Here is a 20,504-nt window from a genome sequence, read left to right as displayed (position 1 = left end):
CCACTCTTGCCCTGTCTCTCTCTCTCTCTCAAAAATAAATAAAGATTAAAAAAATTTTTTAAAAAGAAAATAAAATGGCTGATAGAGAAGACCTCACAAGGGTGGGGAAAGAACAGATAGTTTTGATGAAACTGGCTATTAAGTGAGAAAAATAAAGCTGGGTCTCTATCTCACATCACATCAAAATAAAAAAATTCCAAATGAATTAAAGACATACTTGCGAAAGGAAAAACTATAAATACAGGCAGATATCTTTATATATATATATTTTTTAAGGGGCACCTGGGTGACTCAGTTGGTTAAGCATCTGACTTTGCCTCAGGTCATGATCTCACCGTGAGTTTGAGCCCCATGTTGGGCTCTCTGTTGTCAACTCAGAGCCTCCTTTGAGCCCTCCACCCCCCTCTCTCTGCCCCTCCCCTGCTAGTGCACTGTCTCTCTCAAAAATAAAAATAAACATTAAAAAAAATAAAATATTTTAAGTAATCTGTATACCCAACATGGGGCTCAAACTCACCGCCCCAAGATTAAAAGTCACATGCTTTACCAATCAAGCCAGCCAGGCGCCCCCATAAACAGGTATCTTTGAGACTTTGGGTAAAATATTTATTTACCTAATTTTAACTGTTTACAACTTCGATTTTTTTATTTATTTTTTTATTTTTTTAAATTTTTTAATGTTTTATTTATTTTTGAGACAGAGAGAGACAGAGCATGAGCAGGGGAGGGGCAGAGAGAGAGGGAGACACAGAATCTGAAACAAGCTCCAGGCTCTGAGCTGTCAGCACAGAGCCCGACGCGGGGCCCGAACTCACAGACCGTGAGATCATGACCTGAGCTGAAGTCGGACACTCAACCGACTGAGCCACCCAGGCGCCCCCAGCTTCGATTTTTTTAAATGTTTGTTTATTTCTGAGAGAGAGAGAGCGAGCGCAGGGGAGGGGCAGAGAGGGCAAGGGAGACGAAGAATCCGAAACCAGGCTCCAGGCTCTGAGCAGTCAGCAGAGAGCCCAACGTGGGACTCAAACTCGTGAACTTCAAGATCATGACCTGAGCTGAAGTCGGACTCTCAACCGACTGAATCACCCAGGCGCCCCAGTGAAATTCTTGAAACATATGGACCAGCCTGGAAAATAGCACGAGACATCCAGGTATTCCCTACCCACATTTACCAGATGCTGATCCTTTGTCCTATGTGTGCTCAGCCTTTGTGTCTTGCAGGGACATAGCAATATAGCTAAAATTTTACCCTGTGCCCCTTTCCTCTTCCAGCCCCTCAACATAACTCCCACTCTTGTTATTTTTACTACAAATGAACGTATTTGCAGCAATTTGTGGTCATTGACCACATTTTTAACCTTTGCAGAAATGGTATTACACGGTCTCTGTTCTGTAACTTGCTTTTATCAGCAGTGCATTTTAGAAGTCAGCACAAGCTGACGTGTGCACGTGTGGTTCATCCATCAGACCTGCTACGAAGCATTCCCTCACCATCGACGACACCTCAGCCATTCAGCAGTCTCTTCGTGCGAGCATGAACACCAGTGCTGTCAAACACCCCTTTCCTGCCTCCTCATGGGCTTGTGCAAACTTCTCCCCAGAGGTACTGGAGGTGAAAGTGCGGAATCGAAGGGTACATAGACCCTCAGCTGTGTCGGTAATGCGAATCCCCATGCTCTGCCGGGTTCAGACTTGATTCTTCCTGATTGGTGTCCAAGGTTACCTTTACTAATTCCCTTGATTTCCAATGGGGTGAGCATCTTTTTTATGTGTCTATGGCCACTTGAGTTTCCTCTTCTGAAACTGCTTATTGTTATTCTTTGCTCATGTTTCTGCTGGGTTGCTGTTCTTTTGGTTTTTGAGGAATTCTTTGTGTATTCTGGAAATGAATCCTTTGTCAATTACATCTGTTCTAAATATCTCTTTCAAGTTGCTATGGACTAAACTGTGCCCCACAGATTCATTATTTGAAGCCCTAACCCCCAGGCAGGGAGAAGATATTTGCAATATTAAAGACTGATTTTATCTGTAGATAATGTCAGAGAATCTAATAAAAAAACAAGTAAGTGCTACGACTGGGCAGTTCACAGATTTGGGATCCCAGTTGGTCAATAAACACAACAAAAAATACGCAACCACACTAACAGTTAAGTTCAAGTAAGACAAGATGCCATTTTAAATTCATGGGACTAGCACAGACAGCAGACATCGTATGTAATGCCTACTATAATTTTGGTTTTTAAAAACTTGCATTTAAAAAAAAGTAGAGGGGTTAAGCATCAGACTCTTGATTTCAGCTCAGGTCATGATCTTGCAGTTCCTGGGTTTGAGCCCCGAATCAGGCTGGGTGCTGTCTCGGAACCTGCTTGGGATTCCTTCTCTGCCCCTCCTGCTCTCTCTCTCTCACTCTCTCAACATAAATAAATAAAATTTAAAAAGAAATAAAATAAAATCTTCTAAAAAAACACATTAAAAAAAAAAAAGTAGATATGGGGCACCTGGGCGCTCAGTCTGTTAAGTGTCTGACTCTTGAGCTCAGCCCACGTCTCCATTTCATGGTCATTAGTTCAAACCCCACGTCGGGCTCCATGTTCCATGTGTAGCCTACTAAAAAAAAAAAAAAAAAAAAAAAGTAGGTTTGTGGGGCACCTGGGGAACTCAGTCCAAGGAGCATGCGACTCTTGATCTCGGGGTCATGAGTTTGAGCCCCACGTTGGTTGTAGAGATTACTTAAAAATAAAATCCTTTTCTTTTTGTTAGTAAAAGTAAATTTGTGATCAAATTGAGCCTTGTCGATCACCCTCCCCTTCCTTCCGTCTATGGCCAAATCTTACCAGGTGATGGAGGAAACTTACCCCAGGAGAGACAATCTTACCTTCCAAGTGAGGTTTCTTAACCACTTTCCCTCAGCTCCCCTGGGTGGGTCCAATGAGGCTGTGCCAGGACTCTGTTGAGTCACCTTTCTGGTCTTCATCTTCCTATCTCTTCCCACAAGCCAAATGCCACCAGGGAAGAGGAATCAAGGAAACCTATGTGCTTGGAGATTTCCAAAGATAAGTGTTTATTCAAGTACCTTTCAAAAGTAGGGGTGCCTGGGTGGCTCAGTTGGTTGAGCGCCCAACTGTTGATTTCAGCTCAGGTTGTGATCTCATGGTTTGTGAGATGCAGCCCTATGTCTGGCTCTGTGCTGACCTGCTTGGGATTCTCTCTCTCCCTCTTTCTCTGCCCCTCCCCCATGCACTCTCTCCCTCTCTCTCTCTCTTAAAATAAATAAACTTTAAATTTTTAAACATTTATTTATTTTTGAGAGACAGAGAGAGACAGAACCTGAGTGGGGAGGGGCAGAGAGAGAGGGAGACACAGAATCTGAAGCAGGCTCCAGGCTCTGAGCTGTCAGCACAGAGCCCAATGCGGGGCTGGAAACCATGAACCGTGAGATCATGATCTGAGCTGAAGTCGGATGCTTAACCAACTGAGCTATCCAAGTGCCCCTAAATAAATAAACTTTAATTGAAACAAAACAAACAAACAAACAAGAGTCACAGAGAGAAGTTTCACAGACATTCACCCAGACCCCAAATCCAACAGTTGTGAACTGAACCCCACCCTCCCTCCCTCCCTCCTCCTCTTCTGTGTAACTATTACCAGGTTAAATTAAAATGTGCATAGGGTGGGTGTGGAAGAGCGCCTCCAAGTGGAATCAGGGGCTGCTTTTACCCAGCTAGTTCATTTCATCTGGAATGTTACATCAAAAATGCCCACAGACCACAGAAGGGATGCTTGATGCCGTTGGAATGACTGACCAGGAAGTTGTCACTTTAAAAAAATTTTATTATTATTATTATTATTATTATTATTATTATTATTATTTTAATTTAAGTAATCTCTACACCCAACATGGGGCTGGAAACTCACGACTCCAAGATCAAGAGTCACACGCTCCTCCAACTGAGCCAGCCAAGCACCCCAGGAACTTGTCACTTTTAATGTTCCATGAACAGAGTCTCTTGAACTATTGCAAGCAGGAAGGTGTATGCTTTCCATGCTGAGGTTCTATTTGGGCATGCCAGCCAACCAGGGAATGCAGATTTTTCCAGTACTGGTACAGTGGCAGGAGGACCTCCTGTTGTTTTTACTTCACCCACATTAACACAGCTATTGAGAAAGGTTGACACATCACTCTAACTACCTCTGAAAATTATGTCTGGTCAAATGCATCAGCTTGATTTCAGATTCTTGCCAAAACTGTAGATGTTTTGAAAGCATACAGCTCATATAAGGAATTGATGAGTTTGGGGAGGAGGATCCCCTGCCTCTCTTTTCCCAATGCCAACCTGACAAAACCTGGAACTGCATGCCCTGGGATTCTGTCATAGGTGATGACTCAGTTAATTACCACACTGTTTCTCACCGTACATTTGGAAACAGCGGTTCAATTTCCTTTGGTTCTTGCCCAAACTGCTTATGAAACATATCTGGTGCGTGTGCCCACCGCATATAAAAATACCAGTTCATACTTTCTCTTGATACATTTCATTGCAGGCTAAATTTAGTACCTCGCCTGGGGCCTGGCAGCTCACCTGCTTCTAACTAGCATGTCTCCACTTTCATGCCTGCTGCAGGGTGTCCGAGTTCCTGTCTGGTGCCCTGTTCCCCACTGATGATGGTGACATCTAGAGAAACAGATGTCAGCTGTCAAAGACAGCCACAGTGTTTGGGAGGCCTGGCTTAGACTGGCGGTTTACACTGGGTCTCCTATGAAAATAAAAGACTTAGTCATAGGTTTAAAAAAAGGTCTCAGTGTTCCACCTCGCGTTCCTTCCGTTACAGATGAGACGGACCGCATTCTCGGGGCAGCCCCACACTCGGGGCGGCCGTTGCCTCTGCCCACCTCTGCCCCATCGCAGGTAAATCCCCGGGCCTCTCTGCGCGGCTGGCGTGTGCAGGGGGCGCCGCACCCGCCCTCCGGCTCTGCCTAGAGCCACGTGCACTTCTCGCTGATCCAGGAGGATCGGGCTCCTCTCTTATCAATTAGTGAGAAGGCTCTACGCAGGCAGGACCCTGTCCCCTTGGGACAGGTGCATATATCCGTATTTTGCTCGTCCGGTTTATCCATCCGTGCAGTGCGTGGGGGCGACTGCTCTGGCGCGCCCCAGCGGCGACGTGACACCCAGCCGACGACAGCCGGTGGCGCACCGTACGTGGAAACCCCTCTACCCAGCAAGGCGCCCCCCCCCCCCCCCCAGCCCGACTCCAGCCTTTAAGGCAGGCCGGCGAGGGGCGGGGCTGGCAGGAGCCGCGACGTGCTGACGTCACGCCCGACGGAAGGCGGGGCCAGGGCGGCGGCGGCGGCGGCGGCGGCGGCGTCTGCTCTGGTACCGTGGGTACCTCAGCCTCCTCGGCAGCCTCCTCCGCGTCCTCCTCAGAGGCCTCAGCGGCGCCTGCCCCTTCGGCCTCCCGCCGCCGCCGCCGCCGCCGCCGCCGCCTTCTCGGCGCCCTCCAGCGCCCGCCGCGCCGCCGACATGGGCCCGCGCCCGCCGCGCTGCCGGGCCGAGGGCAGCTGAGGCGCCGCGCGAAGATGGGCGAGGGCGGAGCAGGGCCCGAGCGCCAGCCCGAGCAGCCCGGGTGCCCCGCGCGCGCCCGCCCGCGCCGCCGCGGGGATGCCCGCGCCCGCCGCCGCGCCCTGAGCGCCTTTGTCTGCCGCCCGCGCCGCCCGCCGCACCACTGGCCTCGCGGGCCTGCGCCGCGGCCGGGGTCGCGCCCATGAAGATGGAGCCGGGCCGGCCGGCCTCCCCCGCGGGCGGCGCGTGCCCCGACCCGGAGCCCGGCGGGCCCGACGGGCCGGGGGCCTCCCGGCGCGCGCCCGCCGCCCCCGCCCCGCGCCGGGCGGTCGGCTCCCCGGAGCCCGCGGCCTGCGCGGATGCCGGGGCGGGCCTGAGCGCCGGGCGGGCCCCGGGGCTGGAGCGGCGGCAGCAGCCCGCCGGCCCGGAGGCGCGCCCCGAGAGCGGCCGGGCGCTGGCCACGGGCCCAGGAGCCTCTTACCTCCTGCCGGGCCCGGCCGCCCGCCCGGACCCCGAGCCCGAACCCGACCGGCAGCTGCCAGAGCTCGGCCCGCTTCTGTCCTGGACTGCAGAGCCCGAGGATTATGGCCCCCCGGTTTTCCCGGACAGCGCCTGCCTCCGTGTGCCCGGCTTCAGCCACAGCCAGCACAGGAGGCCCGAGGTCGACTTCTTCCCTTGCTTCCCCTCGGCCTCGGTGGGCGAGCTGACGCTGGAGGTGGGTCCCGAGGACGCGGACCGGCCCTCGGACTTCAGCCAGACGTGCGCCCTAACGAGCGAGCCCGCGGCGTGTCCGGAGGACGGCCCCCGCCTGCGAGCCGTGTTCGATGCCCTGGACGGCGATGGAGACGGCTTCGTCCGCATCGAGGACTTCGTGCAGTTCGCCACGGTCTACGGGGCAGAGCAGGTAACTAGGCGAGCGCGCCCGGGCCCAGCCGTGGTCGGGGAGCGAGCGGCTCATACCGGCCGGCCCGCGCTCTCCTTTCGGGACTTCTTTGCTCGGCTCTGCCTGAATTTCCCTGGACTTCCTTTCCGGCCTTCCAGGAGCTTCTGTTCGAGGGAGTCACCTTCTCTCCCTGCGCGCCGCCCCCCCCCCCCCCCCCCCCCCCCCGCCCGCCCGCCCCGCACCACACCAGCTGGTTTTTCCCAGACGGAGAGGCGCTTCTGGCGTGGGGACATGCCCCCGGCCCTTCCCGCCGCCGAGGGCCACGCTGATGGACACCTGTTTTGGGCACAGTTACTTCACCGTGCGTGGTTGGCAGTGTTCCTCCTGGGCCGTGGTTTACTGTTCGGGACACCGTGGTCGCTCAGAGTTTTCGTGTCTAACCCTCTGTGTCCGAAGGAAGGAAATACACCCCAGGGGAAGGGAATGGGCCCTAGAGCCGGGTGGGGCGTGCAGACTGGAGAACTCCGCCCCTCTAGGAGGTGAGCGGTGTAGACGGGTGACCAGGAGGCACAGGGCCGTGTGTCAGTGGGCCCACCCGGCCTCCAGGGCTGCGGCTGCTCCGGAGGAAGGTGGGCCTCAAGGTTTGTCCTCCCCCTGTGTCTCGCACTTCGGGACGTTTAGGTCAGGGTTGTGTGTTCTGACATCCCATAGGTTACTGGCGTCCGCTTTTAAATACTTTACTTAGTCGTGGGAAGTCCCTACAAGGTTGATTTGCCAGTTTTTACATTTTATTGACTTCTCACACGTGCACGCGTTTGGTAAGTGGGTGGTAGGGTTAGGGCTAGAGGTTTCTAAGAAAAGAGGTAAAGTTGACACCGTGCTGTTTAGGGTGTCAGTTATAACATTTACGAACCTTTATAGGGGACCCATGTGTCCCCCTGAGTATGCACAGCGTGCCTTGAGCTGTAAAGACCTGGGTCCTGAATCAGCCCGGAAGAGGTGCGCGTCCCTGTGGGCATCCTGAGCGTTGGCGTCAGTGTCCTGCCTGCATTTAGCTCTGTGTTGGAAGACATTGCTGAGGATGGGCCTCCCATCTCTTAGTGTCTCTGTGTCACTGGCCCAGAGACATCATAGGCCTGGCAGTTTCCTGTATTGGCAGCGTGGACTGTGATTGCTGGTTCAGTTTCGTTTCGTTTCTTTTCTTTTCTTTTCTTTTCTTTTCTTTTCTTTTCTTTTCTTTTCTTTTCTTTTCTTTCATGTGTATTTATTTTGAGAGCAGGGAGGCAGAGAATCCCAAGCAGGCTCCACGCGGTGCGAAGAGCCGGATGTGGGGCTTGATCCCACGAACCATGAGATTGTGACCTGAACCGAAATCAAGAGTCTGATGCTTAACCGGCTGAGCCACCCAGGGGCCCCTTGTTCAGTTTCTTTTGATGCTTTTCCTTCATGCCACTGGGCTGGAGGACACCTCGGCATCCTTGGTTGTCGTGTGTGTGTGTGTGTGTGTGTGTGTGTGTGTGTGACTAGTGCCATGTGTCTCCTCCCCAAACATACCCTTCCTCTTTACACCAAGCAGCGATTTTAGAGAAATACAACGTTTGATCTTGTTATCATAACCTGACTCTGTGGCTCGTGTGAAGCTCGTGTATGTTTTCACTGGAATACCGCCTTTTTCTGAAGTGGTGGTAAGCAGGTGGTTTTCATGTCACTTCACGGGTAAGGAACCGGAAACCCAGGAAGGATGAATCACTTTCCCAAGACCTGACAGATTGTCAGTGCTCCAGCAGGGACTCTCACTAGGTCTTTTGAGTCATAATCTTTAGGTGGCTCTCACCTTACTACATTTGGTGGCTCAAAGTGTTTCCACAAAGTTTCGTGTTACTAACTGCCATAAAATCCGTTTCATTTGAGAAACCTCTTTTGTAATTGTCCTTGTCTATCACAGTGGGAAAAACTTGGGTGCTATTTGGGGTTGAGCTTTCTTGTGGTCACAGAGTAGAAATGAGCCAAAATTCTTTGCTCTTATAGCTCCTGGTGGAATTTTAAATTTGGCGTCAAAGCCATATGACTTGGGGTTTGGGGGAATGGGCGAGGATCCGGAGATCGCTCGTGGCATTGCCCCTTTCGTCGGCTGGCCCAGACTGTGCAGGAAGAAGCAGTGCTGGGTGTGATCTCAGCTTGACTTGGACAGACTTCCTGGGATGGTGGAGGAGAGCTCTTGTTTTGGAGCAGATAATTTACGGAGTAACGAAAGGTTGATTTTTGTGTCTGTGTAAGCTTTAAGCTTTGCTAGCCTTTATTATGACTCAGGATTGCTTTTTCCAAGTCTGATGTCAGAATGCATTATAGAAGAGCAAAGAAAAGAAGTATTTTCTGATAGTGAAGTCGTTTGAGGAAAAGTGAAGATTTCTGCCTCATGATGAGTATTTTTAAACTTTTAAATGAAAAGTCTTAAACATGTTCAAAGATAGAGGGAATGGTTTAGTGAAACCCCCCGCCCCAGTTGCTCTAGTCTTGGCTAATCTGTCAGCTCCCTCTTTCACACTGTGTGGGAAGTGCACACCTGACGTTAGATTCCATCTGTATGTATTTCAGCGTGTCTCTAAAAGATAAGGATTCTTTTTTTAAACACTTGTGATTAAAAAAAAAAAAAAAACCCTAGGAACAGATAAGGTGGATAAGAGCAATAACGATACGTTTTTGTACTTTCCACCTTGAGATTTCAAAATATTGAGTGCATGAGACTCTTACCCTGGTCACATTACGGTCTTTGATGATAGCAGCTCATTATCTTGATTATTGTCAAATTTTCAAAGGTAGCACGTTGAATAATCTGTTTATGAAGGAAGCATTTTAAATTATTTAAGCTGATAATCTGAATTTTTAATGGAAGCAGCTCCTATTTATAATACAGAAGGCTTTTGTGTCCCTCTTTCTTTAGTAATGTCATGGTGTGTTTGGCTCCCCTTACATCATCTGGGTGGTAGATCAGGTGTGGTGTAACATAACACAGTGTTAGTTATCGGCAGAGGGAAGGAGGAAAAGGACTGTAGTGGAGCTTTCTGGTTGTATCTTACTGAGGCGGGAATTCATAGGCACTAGTCGTGAAGTTGGAATAGGTTATTTAAAAAACATTTTTTTTTAACATTTATTTATTTATTTTTGAGAGACAAAGAGACAGAACATGAGCGGGGGAGGGGCAGAGAGAGAGGGAAACAGAATCTGACACAGGCTCCAGACTCTGAGCCGTCCGCACAGAGCTGACACGTGCTCGAACTCAGGAACCGTGAGATCATGACCTGAGCCGAAGTAGGACGCTCAACTGACTGAGCCACCCAGGCATCCGTGGAATAGGTTATTTTTAAGGCCTCAACCATTTCTGAAGATTCTTCATTGACATGACCCCTTCATACTAAGAGGGCTGATGCTTTTGTAGCCACTAGCAACTCATCCTAAAACAGAATTGGCAAAATAAATTCCAAGAGTAGTGTAAGAAAGGATTGGTTTCTTTTGGCTTTACTTTTGAAAGGAATTAATTACCACTGTAAAGATTATCTTCATGTTTATTACTACACTCACTTCAGCATTTACATTTAATAGTTACTGATCCTTTCCAGAGTACCTACACATTGCAACACTGAATGCCCTTCACTGACCTTGTAGGCACTGTCCTCTTCAGTGCTTGCATGAGTAGGCTGCTGAAGGAAGCGTTGATGCTCAGGTCTCCCTGCTTCTTGTTCCTGCCATGCTGCTGGAGGGCAGTTGGAAGTCCCTAGAGACACGGCTGCACCTTTCAGTTGCCTCAGTGTCCTTCCTGGTTTCTTTCCTAGCCTTGAATTTGAGTGTGGGTGTATCTGTGTACATGAGAGAGAATGAATGCCGGTGTGTGAGCAGGTGCGTGTGGGAGCTGGTGTGGGGTGTGCGTGCATACTTCTGGGTCTGTGTGTTGGATGAATTACTAAAAGGCAGATGAGGTCCCTTTCTGTGCTTGGATCACAGGCAATTTTGCTAGTGTTTTAAAAGCATCTTTTTCATATTATAAAAGTAACACATGCTTATTAAAAATTGTGAAAACAAAGAGTAATGTAAAATATAAAACAAAAAAAAAGTGGCCAATAATCCTATTTTCCTGAGAAAAAATATCACTAACATTTTAGTGTATCTCCCTACAGACTTTTTTGTACACACAAGCACACACATACGCAGAGCTTTGTACACAATTGAGATCACAGTGGGTAAAAGCTAAATTATTTTTATAGATGTTCATTGTTTAAAAACATGAGACTAAGTCATATCAGTAAGCAAAATAAGAAAAATAAAAACCACCTATAATTTCACCACCCAGAGTAACTACTTAAAATTTTTAAATGTAAATTAAAATATATGTAATGAATGCTTCATTGTACAAAAACGGTGTAATTCCCATGTCTGTTGTTCTGAACCCACTTTTTGACCTGTTTTTGAAATTAAAGATCTCTGATACCAGTTTACTTGTTTCCAGGAAGATTCAGAATTGTTAGGTGTTATTCCCACACAGAAACTGACATATAGGAAGAATTTAATTCCATGTAGACCGCACAGACAATGTTGTAAAGCACACCAGGCTCATGAATTGCTTCCCTTCCAAATACTTATTTGTTTCAATTCCGGAAACAGGGTCCAAACATTAGTTAAAATTGAAATATCAGACACAAGAGTTAGGCATCCACTGAAGACTATTATGTGGTCCTTAGCAGTGGTTATTACAAAGTTACCAAAGTAATTTAGATTAGTGCTTCTGATGGAATGAATTGTATACCATTATTATAACTGTGAAAATTGTCCATGTGGAAAAGTTTTGAAGGAAATACTAAAAATTAGTTGTAGTGTGTATGTGTGTGTACTGAGGAGGTATATTTGTAGAAGGGGGTGAGTGGTAGGGATGGGCTTGGTTTCATTTGAGGTACGGGCCACATTTTCTGTTATGTTTACTGATTTTACTTTGGAAAGTAGTGTCTGTATATGTATCACAAATTTCAAACCATATAAAAAAGAGTCTAGTAAAAATTTTATTACAATCTTTAGAAATAGAAAATTACACCCTAAAGATAAAATACTTGCATGTCTTATTTTGACTCAGTTAAGGCTTTAGATCAAAATACAAAACACACCTAAAGAAACTCAGATTTTTCTGAGGAACTTTTTATAGAATATTGAATTAGCATGTTCAGACGCTTATCGAAGATAGACTTAATTTCTGTTGATATTTGGAAAAATGCATATTAAAAATGCCTGTAATTCTTAAAGGTTGGCTACTAGGTGCGATGGTGCTTTCATCAATGTCTAATAACATAAGTAATTCTGAGAGCTTCCTGGTGAAAAGAATTGCACTGTAATTTTTGAAAGTTCTTGAGAGTGGTAGAAATGATTCAGTATCATGGTTAGGGAGGAAAAGAAATTTTTTCTGTGGGTACAGTTTTATTTTTCTGTCCAAATAATTAATGCTTGTTTTAGGCAAGTTGGTATTACTCTGGTTATGATCTAGCTAATTTTTTAAAGACCCATGCCTTCAGAAGGATTTAAGAATATACAGCTCCTGGAATTCTAGTTTGTTAAATGATCTATTTTACTTTTTCTTCTGTTGGATAATTAAAAAAAAAAGTTTACAGAAGTTTTACAGCCTTCTGTGCTGAAAGCTAAATCATCCTGCTGTAGTCAAAAGTGAGCTTGTCTGTTAAGATCCTTGTTTTGAGCTAGAGTTCCATGGGATTGGGAATTTATGCTGTTGTATCAGAGGCTTTAATGATTCATTGTTCTTTTTCATTTCACATAATCTGTTCTCACTTCTCTTTAACCAGCTCAGATTATGATTGATGTGTGGTACCGGCTGCCTAAGTTTGTTTATAGGTAGGTGGTTTATATGTTCAGACAGGAGGAATTGTTCAGCACTTTAAGGACCATTATTGCCCTAAATCATTGGGTCAGTAACAAAACAATGTGCTTAGCATTTTACCGTCTTGAGCAACCTAGGGGTGTTTTGTAAACAGTTTGATTAAGCTGCCTGCCAGTGACTCATTAACTGAATATGTGTGTGTGTGTGTGTGTGTGTGTGTGTGTGTGTGTGTGTGTGTGTATGTATGTATATATATATATATATATATATATATTCTTCAATAGATTTTATTTTTAAGTAAAAATACCCACCTAACGTGGGACACAAACTTATTAACAACCCTGAGATCAAAAGTTGCATGCTCTACTGACTGATCCAGTCTGGCACTCTTGAGTAGTCATATTTTTAAAAGTTAAATGTAATTTAAATTTTACTAATAGATTATCCATAATGAAAGGAATTAAAAGTCCACATGGACTAGAGACATTAGTGTTTCCTTTGAAAGCCTGCTAAAGTACATTTTAAAAAGTTCAGCCAGTGAGAGAAATTTTTTAAAACGTTTATTGATTTTTGAGAGAGAGGGAGACTGTGTACTGGGGAGGGGCAGAGAGAGAGAGAGGGGCAGAGGATCCAGAGTGGGTTCTGCACTGACAGCAGAGAGCCCGATGCAGGGCTTGAACTCAACGAACCGTGAGATCATGACCTGAGAGAATGTTTTTTAACTTGAAATACAGAGGAGGGATGGTAGAAGGCTGTGAGTTTCGAGTGAGGTCTGAGCAGAGCGTAGCCAGTTTCTGGTTCTCCTCAGAGCACTGATCATATTTATGGGCTAAGTGTGGGGTCCAGTCCCTGGTCTCCCTGATCATATCTGTGGAGGAACCTCAGGTTTTCATCTAGAAGATGAGAGAGCATAGCCAGCCTAACACACCTCTTTGGCCCCACTATGTTCTCCAGTAGGGGTCTCAGTAAGTTTTTTTAAAAACACAAGATAAAAGACTGATGTAAAAACTCTTGAAAGCCAAAGAGGGAAAAAAAAGACAACCTGGTAGAAAAATGGAGAAGAGATGTGAAGACATCCCACAGAAAAAGATACACAAATGGTCTGGAAATATATGAAAACATACTGAGCTTCACTCATGATGAGACAGATAAATGCAAATTAAAATCACTTAGATAGCATTTCTCACTCATCCTGTTGGCAAAAATGTCAAAGCTTGAACACATTCTGTTGGTGAGGCTGTTGGGAAATAGGCATGCTCTCATATTGCTGGGAGGGTGCAAAGTGGCACGGCCCTTATCAAGGGGAATTTGCAGGATCTGCAGACGTACTGACCCTTTTGCCTTAACAGTCCCGCTTCTAGTAATTTACCCCGAGGATGTACCTCCACAGATAAAAATATCAGGTGCACACAGTATTCATCGCAGCATTACCTGTGAGTAAAATATGGAAACAACTGAAATGTCCGTCCAGGAAGAGTGAACTGAGGTTTGTTCAGGAAACAGAGCTGTGCAGCTGCAGAGATGAGGGGGGGACATTACTACAAACTGGTAGGGAGTGATGTCCAACATGCAGTAAGTGGAAAGAAAGTACAAAGTAGAATGCATAATTTGTGGTGAGAAAGAATGGTTATTAAGTGATTCCCCTGCTAGGTGGCTCCTAGAGGAGTCAGACCACATAGCTGGAAAGGAGAATGGGGCTGGAGGGGAGTTAGTGTTTAATGGGGAGAGTTTGAGTTGGGGAAGTTGGAAAAGTCCCAGAGATGGATAACGGTGATGGTTGTATAACAACGTAAATGTACTTAATGGCATAGAACTGTATACTTAAAAATAGTTAATTTACCACCACAAGGATGCCTCCGTTAGGCATCCAACTCTTGATTTCAGCTCAGCTCATGAACTCCCAGCTCATGGGGTCAAGCCCCACACTGTGCTCTACGCTGGCAACGCAGAGCCTGCGTGGGATTCTGTCTCCTTCTCTCTCTGCCCTTCCTCTACTTGCTCTCTGTATCTTTCTCAAAATAAATAAAAATAAACTTAAAAAAAAAAAAGGTTAATTTACCACAATTAAAAAAAAAAGGAAAAATAAGATGAGGGATCTGACATGCAAAACCCTAAGTGAGTGACTTTAGCTCAGAGGAAGGGGAATCGACAAACAGAATAAGAAACCAAACCTCAGGGTGTCTGGCTGGCCCAGTCGGAAGAGCGTGTGACTCTTGATCTCGGGATCATGAGTTTGAGCCCATGTTGGGTGTAGAGATTACAAAAAATAAACTTTAAGAAAGCAAGCAAGAGGGGCGGGCGCCTGGGTGGCTCAGTTGGTAAAGTAGGTTTTTGTATTCACAGGCCCCAGGACAGGCCTAGGCCAGCAAGATCTGACTATAAGGAGGTCAGGGTGGTGGGGGGGGGGGGGGGGGAGGTTGGAAAGAAAGAATGCAAAATTAGAAGAGGAAATAAAATGTATATATTTGTTTCTTTTTGCAAAAAGAAATCTAGGAAGGATAGATGAGAAAGCAATTTAAAAAACTTAAGTGGGTGGGGACAGGTTGTAAGGTATATATGGGTGGGAGTGAAACTTGTTTGAGTCTGCCTTTTTATATATTTTTGAGTTTTGAGCCATCCATATATTCTACATATTAAGAAAACAAATTAAGACAATGATATAAACCAAACTGAATACACATAGGAGCAAAGGAAACCGAAAGTGAGTCGAATTACTGATATAACCACGTAAGAAAGATTAATTCACAGGTCATGAACACAGTACTCTGTATTCCTTTAGTGGGTTGTATTTAAAAGAAAAAAAAGAACTACAAAGAAACTTAATACAAAGTAGGTTTGTTGTTGATAGATCAGCATAGAAGTTCTGAAATCTCTTTGGCTGTATGTCAGAGCAAACAAGTGTACTGCTTCTGGGAACCAGGGTTCTCTGGGAGGAAGGAGGTAAAAACATTTTATGGAGGGGCACCTGTGGCTCAGTCGGTTGAGCCTCTGACTCTTGATTCTCTCTCCCTCTGCCCTGTCCCCCCACTCATGTTCTCTCTCTCCCTCTCTCTAAAATAAAATAAAAAATAAAATAAAAAAAATATGTTGTAGGAAAGGTGAGGGAGAGCCTGTTGTCTTGAGATTTAAATTGAGGGTATCGGTATGAATACGTGATTTAAAAAACAATTCCTAGCTCTGTCTTCTGAAAGAGTTTAGGAGCAGTGACACTCCAGTAGCAGTGAGGACACTTAGCCCCCCAGATACCGGTTACAAACACCATTTCCTACTAAAGCACTCAGGGGCCCTCGGAGAAGTGACTTACTTCAGGTTTGGGGCAGGCAAAATTCAATGCGAGCCTGCATTATCTTGTACCAGAAAGCAAGGAAGTGTTCAAAAATTGATAGGGACGTGTCAAAAATGGAGCAGCTTGAATGGGTTCCCAGTGGGCAAATCTGGGACATTGGGAGTGTCAGAAAAGAGTAATGATGATAACAGATACATCGAATTTAAAAAGTCTGTGGCATACAGTGAGTAACAACCAGTCCTAGTCACACTCCAAAGGAGGCGCGTAGTTCCTTACAAATGGCCTTTGAAGGAGAAAGTGACAGATTTAGAGAATCAGTGTTTTGTTGTTGTTGTTGTTTGTTTTTTTGTGGGGGGAATCAGTGTTTTGTGATGACCAAGGTAATTATTGATTCAAGTGAGGATCATCAGTGGTTGCCAAAAACAGTCTGCAGTGTCATTCCACAGATGATTGATTCCAAAGGTAAAGAGAAAAGTCCTTACATTTGGAGAAATATGTCAGACTCTACCTTGACCAGGTGATCAAACTCTGACTTCCCAGTAATGGAGATTACATTGCCCCTTGAGGGGATACAGTGGTGGGGGCGGGGATGTGTGTGTCCACATTCTTGCCAAAAATGCTTAACCTGAGTCAAGTAATGAGGAGTAACCAGATAGCCCAGAATGTAGGGCATTCTACAGTTGCCTGGACACTTGAAAATATCAGTGTCATAAGAAGGGTGGGGGCCCATCTAGATTGAGGAGGTGAGAGAATTGTAACAACTCGTGACTGGTTCTTGATTAGAAACTGGTTTAAAAGGAAACAAAACAAGTGTGAAGGCCATTATTGGGACGACTCGGAAAATTTGAATATAGATGAACTTGGGATCAGTGGTCATAATGGTATTACAATAGTAGGAGGACGGTCCTTGTTCTTAGGAAATACACGCTGAAAGGGTTTAGGGAGGCATCGTGATGTCTGTACCTTAATACAATTTTTTAAAGATTTAATGATTTTGTTTTTAAGTAATCTCTATACCCAACGTGGGGCTTGAACTCAAGACCCGGAGATCAAGAGTTGCATGCTCTACTGACTGAGCCAGCCAGGTGCCCCTCTGCGGCTTATTTTTTTTTATTTTTTATTTTTTTAAATTTTTTTTTTTCAACTTTTTTAATTTATTTTTGGGACAGAGAGAGACAGAGCATGAACGGGGGAGGGGCAGAGAGAGAGGGAGACACAGAATCGGAAACAGGCTCCAGGCTCCGAGCCATCAGCCCAGAGCCTGACGCGGGGCTCGAACTCACAGACCGCGAGATCGTGACCTGGCTGAAGTCGGACGCTTAACTGACTGCGCCACCCAGGCGCCCCTCTGCGGCTTATTTTTAATAGTTCCACAATTAAAGTGCAGGTATGTAGAAAGAGATACAAAGCAAATGTGGAAGGACATTAATAATTGAATATAGAGGAGGGATATACAGATGTTCTTTGTGTTCTTCTTTGAACTTTACAGTGGGTTCACTTCAAAATAAAAAGGAAAAGTACCATATGGGAAGTTCATTGAGGATAACCTGTACTTCATCTTGTACTGTACGTTAGATTGTGTGTCCTTTACCAATACCCGATATAACCCTGAAACCCTTTGTTCTCAAACATGTTTTAAAAGGAATGTTAGGGGCACCTGGGTGGCTCAGTCGGTTAAGCGTCCGACTTTGGCTCAGGTCATGATCTCGCGGTCCGTGAGTTCGAGCCCCGCATCAGGCTCTGGGCTGACGGCTCAGAGCCTGGAGCCTGCTTCCGATTCTGTGTCTCCCTCTCTCTCTGCCCCTCCCCCGTTCATGCTCTGTCTCTCTCTGTCTCAAGAATAAATAAAACGTTAAAAAAAATTAAAAAAAAATAAAAATAAAAAAATAAAAGGAATGTTACACATGCACACAGGTTTTACTTGTTATTAACTTCACAGCCAAGGTAGCATTTATTGATTGACAGTTACACAAGGTATGAAAGGACCCTTTCCTTTGACACAGGGGTTGAAATGGGAAATTAACAATAGCTGTACGTTGAAACCTTATTTATGAAGGGATGGTGCTTCCCCAAGAGATGTAAATATCTTGTCCAGTGTACAGATTCCCTCAGAACGAAATTTATAAAGAGCTCTCTTTTTCCCTCCCTCCCATTATTCAAATGGATAAATCCATGTTTGAATAAATACGTGAAAGGAGCTTTGAAATACTTAGGGTGTCTAAAAATTAATTTCCTGTTGCAGGGTAACTTTATGTATTTTCTGCTTTGCATTTTGTCTGGGTGTGAAAATGTTCAGTTAGATGCTGTTGTAGAGAATGAGGTGTCTCTGATGGGGTGTTGCACGTAGAAGTCCTGAGGTCATTTTGTTGTGGATTTAGGTATCAACAAAGTACAGTAAAACTGGATTTGTGGTTTGGGTTGTGCTTATGCCACAAATGTGTTAACCATATGGTTAACTATGTACTGTGACCTTTTAGTGATGGTCAGTCCTTGCTGGGCTTGTTAAAGCCCTGGACTGCTGGTTCATAAACTCTTTGTCTTAGACACTGCACATTGTGATCTCCCTCTCTCTCTCAAAATGAATAAACATTAAAAAAAAATTAAATATTAATCCATTACATGTTAACATTAATGACAATTTGTTTTTGAGAGGGCACACAGGGGAGGGGCAGAGGGAAGGAGGGAGAGAGAAAATCTTTTTTTTTTTTTAATTTGTTTTAATGTTTATTTATTTTTGACAGAGAGAGAGAGAGAGAGAGAGAGAGAGACAGAGAGACAGAGCATGAGTCAGGGAGGGGCAGAGAGAGAGGGAGGCACAGAATCTGAAACAGGCTGCAGGCTTTGAGCTGTCAGCACAGAGCCCGACTCAGGGCTGGAACTCAACATCAGTGAGATCATGACCTGAGCTGAAGTCAGATGCTCAAACGACTGAGCCACCCAAGTGCCCCGAGAGAGGAAATCTTAAGCAGGCTTCATGCTTAGTGCAGAGCTTGACATGGGGCTTGATCTCACTACTGTGAGGTCATGACCTGAGCTGAAATTAAGACTCAGACACTTAACCAAGTGAGCCATCTAAGCACCCCAACATCAATGACATTTTTTTTAATTAAAAAATTATTTTTTTTTATTAAAGAAGATTTTTTTTTAATGTTTATTCATTTTTGAAAGAGAGAGAGCACAAGCAGGGGTGGGATGGAGAGAGAGGGGTGGGGGGGGACACAGAATCCGAAGCAGGCTCCAGGCTCCGAGCTGTCAGCAGAGAGCCCGACGTGGGGCTCGAACTCACGAACCGTGAGATCATGACCTGAGCCGAAGTTGGATGCTCAACTGACAGAGCCACCTAGGCACCCCTAAAAAAAAATTTTTTTTAAACATTTATTCATTTTTGAGAGAGAGAGTGTGAGCAGGAGAGGAGCAGAGAGAGGAAGACACAGAATCTGAAGCAGGCTCCAAGCTCCGAGCTGTCAGCACAGAGCCTGATGCCAGGCTGGAACTTGCAAACCATGAGATCATGACCTGAGCTGAAGCCAGATGCTTAATCAACTGAGTCACCAGGTGTCCCGTCAATGACATGTTTTTTTTTTTTTTTTTTGATTAAGAGAAAATTTGGGGGGCGCCTGGGTGGCTCAGTCGGTTGGGCGACCGACTTCGGCTCAGGTCATGATCTCACAGTCCGTGAGTTCGAGCCCTGCATTGGGCTCTGTGCTGACAGCTCAGAGCCTGGAGCCTGTTTCAGATTCTGTGTCTCCCTCTCTCTCTGACCCTTCCCCGTTCATGCTCTCTCTCTGTCTCAAAAATAAATAAATGTAAAAAAAAAAAAATTAAAAAAAATAAATTTTTTTTTAAATGTTTATTTATTTTTGAGAGAGAGGAAGAGACAGCGTGTGAGCGAGGGAGGGGCAGAGAGAGAGGGAGACACAGAATCCAAAGCAGGCTCCCGGCTCCGAGCCATCAGCACAGAGCCTGATGTGGGGCTTGAACTCACAAGCCATGAGATCATGACCTGAGCTGAAGTCGGACGCTTAACCGACTGAGCCACCCAGGCGCCCCCCCCTCCATCAATGACATTTTTAATGAAAAATGCTTCCTAAAATAGTGAGAGGAGTGGCATTGTTTTACATTTTTGCAAGTCCCTTAAATGTCTGGCTTAATTGAAGAGAACTAGATTCTTCTGTCTGCTTCTGTGAGCAGTCTATGTGTCATGTGGCCTGCAGAAAACCCTGCTGTGCACTCGTGAGAGTGAGAGAGAAGAAAGCAGAGAAGGTCTTGGAGTGTCGTGAACCTCATTTGGTCTTGCAGAGCACCCAGGACAGTCATGGTCCCTAGGACCCCTGAACACTCTTTGAGAACAGGTGTCTTAACTGCTGAAGTGACAGACTTGTTGCCTGATCTCACATGCTTGCACACATCAGGATCACCAGAGATCCTGTGAAAGCTTCTGCATCCAGCCCAGGGTGTCTGGTTTGCCTTGTCTAAGTGGGATCTGGTAAGAAATGTTTTCTTTTGTTTTTTGTTTTTTTTCCTAAAGATGGGAACATAAATTTTATTCAACTTAAAAAAAAAATGTTTATTTACTAGAGAGAGAGAACCGGTGGGAGAAGGACAGAGAGAGAGAGAGAGAGAGAGAGAGAGAATTGGAAACAGGCTCCAGGTGTGGGGCTTGAACTCACGAGTGTGAGGTCATGACCTGAGCTGAAGTTGGTTGCTCAACAGACTGAGCCACCCAGGCACCCCGAGATGTGTTTCCAACCAGTTCCTGGTGATGCTGCTGCTCCTTGTCTGGGTTCACAGCCAGAGAGCTGCTGATCTTGAGACTTTTGAAATGTTTGCATCTATTTATTTTATATTTTCATTTTTCCAGTTTGTGTTCTCTTTTAAAAAAATTTTTTTTTTTTTACTGTT

General features: G+C 45.6%; 1 protein-coding gene across 1 annotated transcript in view; it reads left to right on the top strand.

Moving 5' to 3' along the window:
• Positions 1 to 5,763: 5,763 nt before the first annotated feature.
• The window catches only part of RAB11FIP3 (RAB11 family interacting protein 3), an 83,494-nt gene continuing 68,753 nt past the window's right edge, over positions 5,764 to 20,504 (top strand). Inside the window, exon 1 of the mRNA XM_042921346.1 lies at positions 5,764 to 6,465. Coding sequence (XP_042777280.1) covers positions 5,764 to 6,465 — 702 coding nt within the window. The remainder of the gene's footprint in view (positions 6,466 to 20,504) is intronic.

The sequence above is a fragment of the Panthera leo genome, chromosome E3, assembly GCF_018350215.1.
Source record: "Panthera leo isolate Ple1 chromosome E3, P.leo_Ple1_pat1.1, whole genome shotgun sequence".
NCBI lineage: Eukaryota > Metazoa > Chordata > Mammalia > Carnivora > Felidae > Panthera > Panthera leo.
Note: the sequence above shows the minus strand (reverse complement) of the source record. Positions and strands in the feature narration are given on the sequence as shown.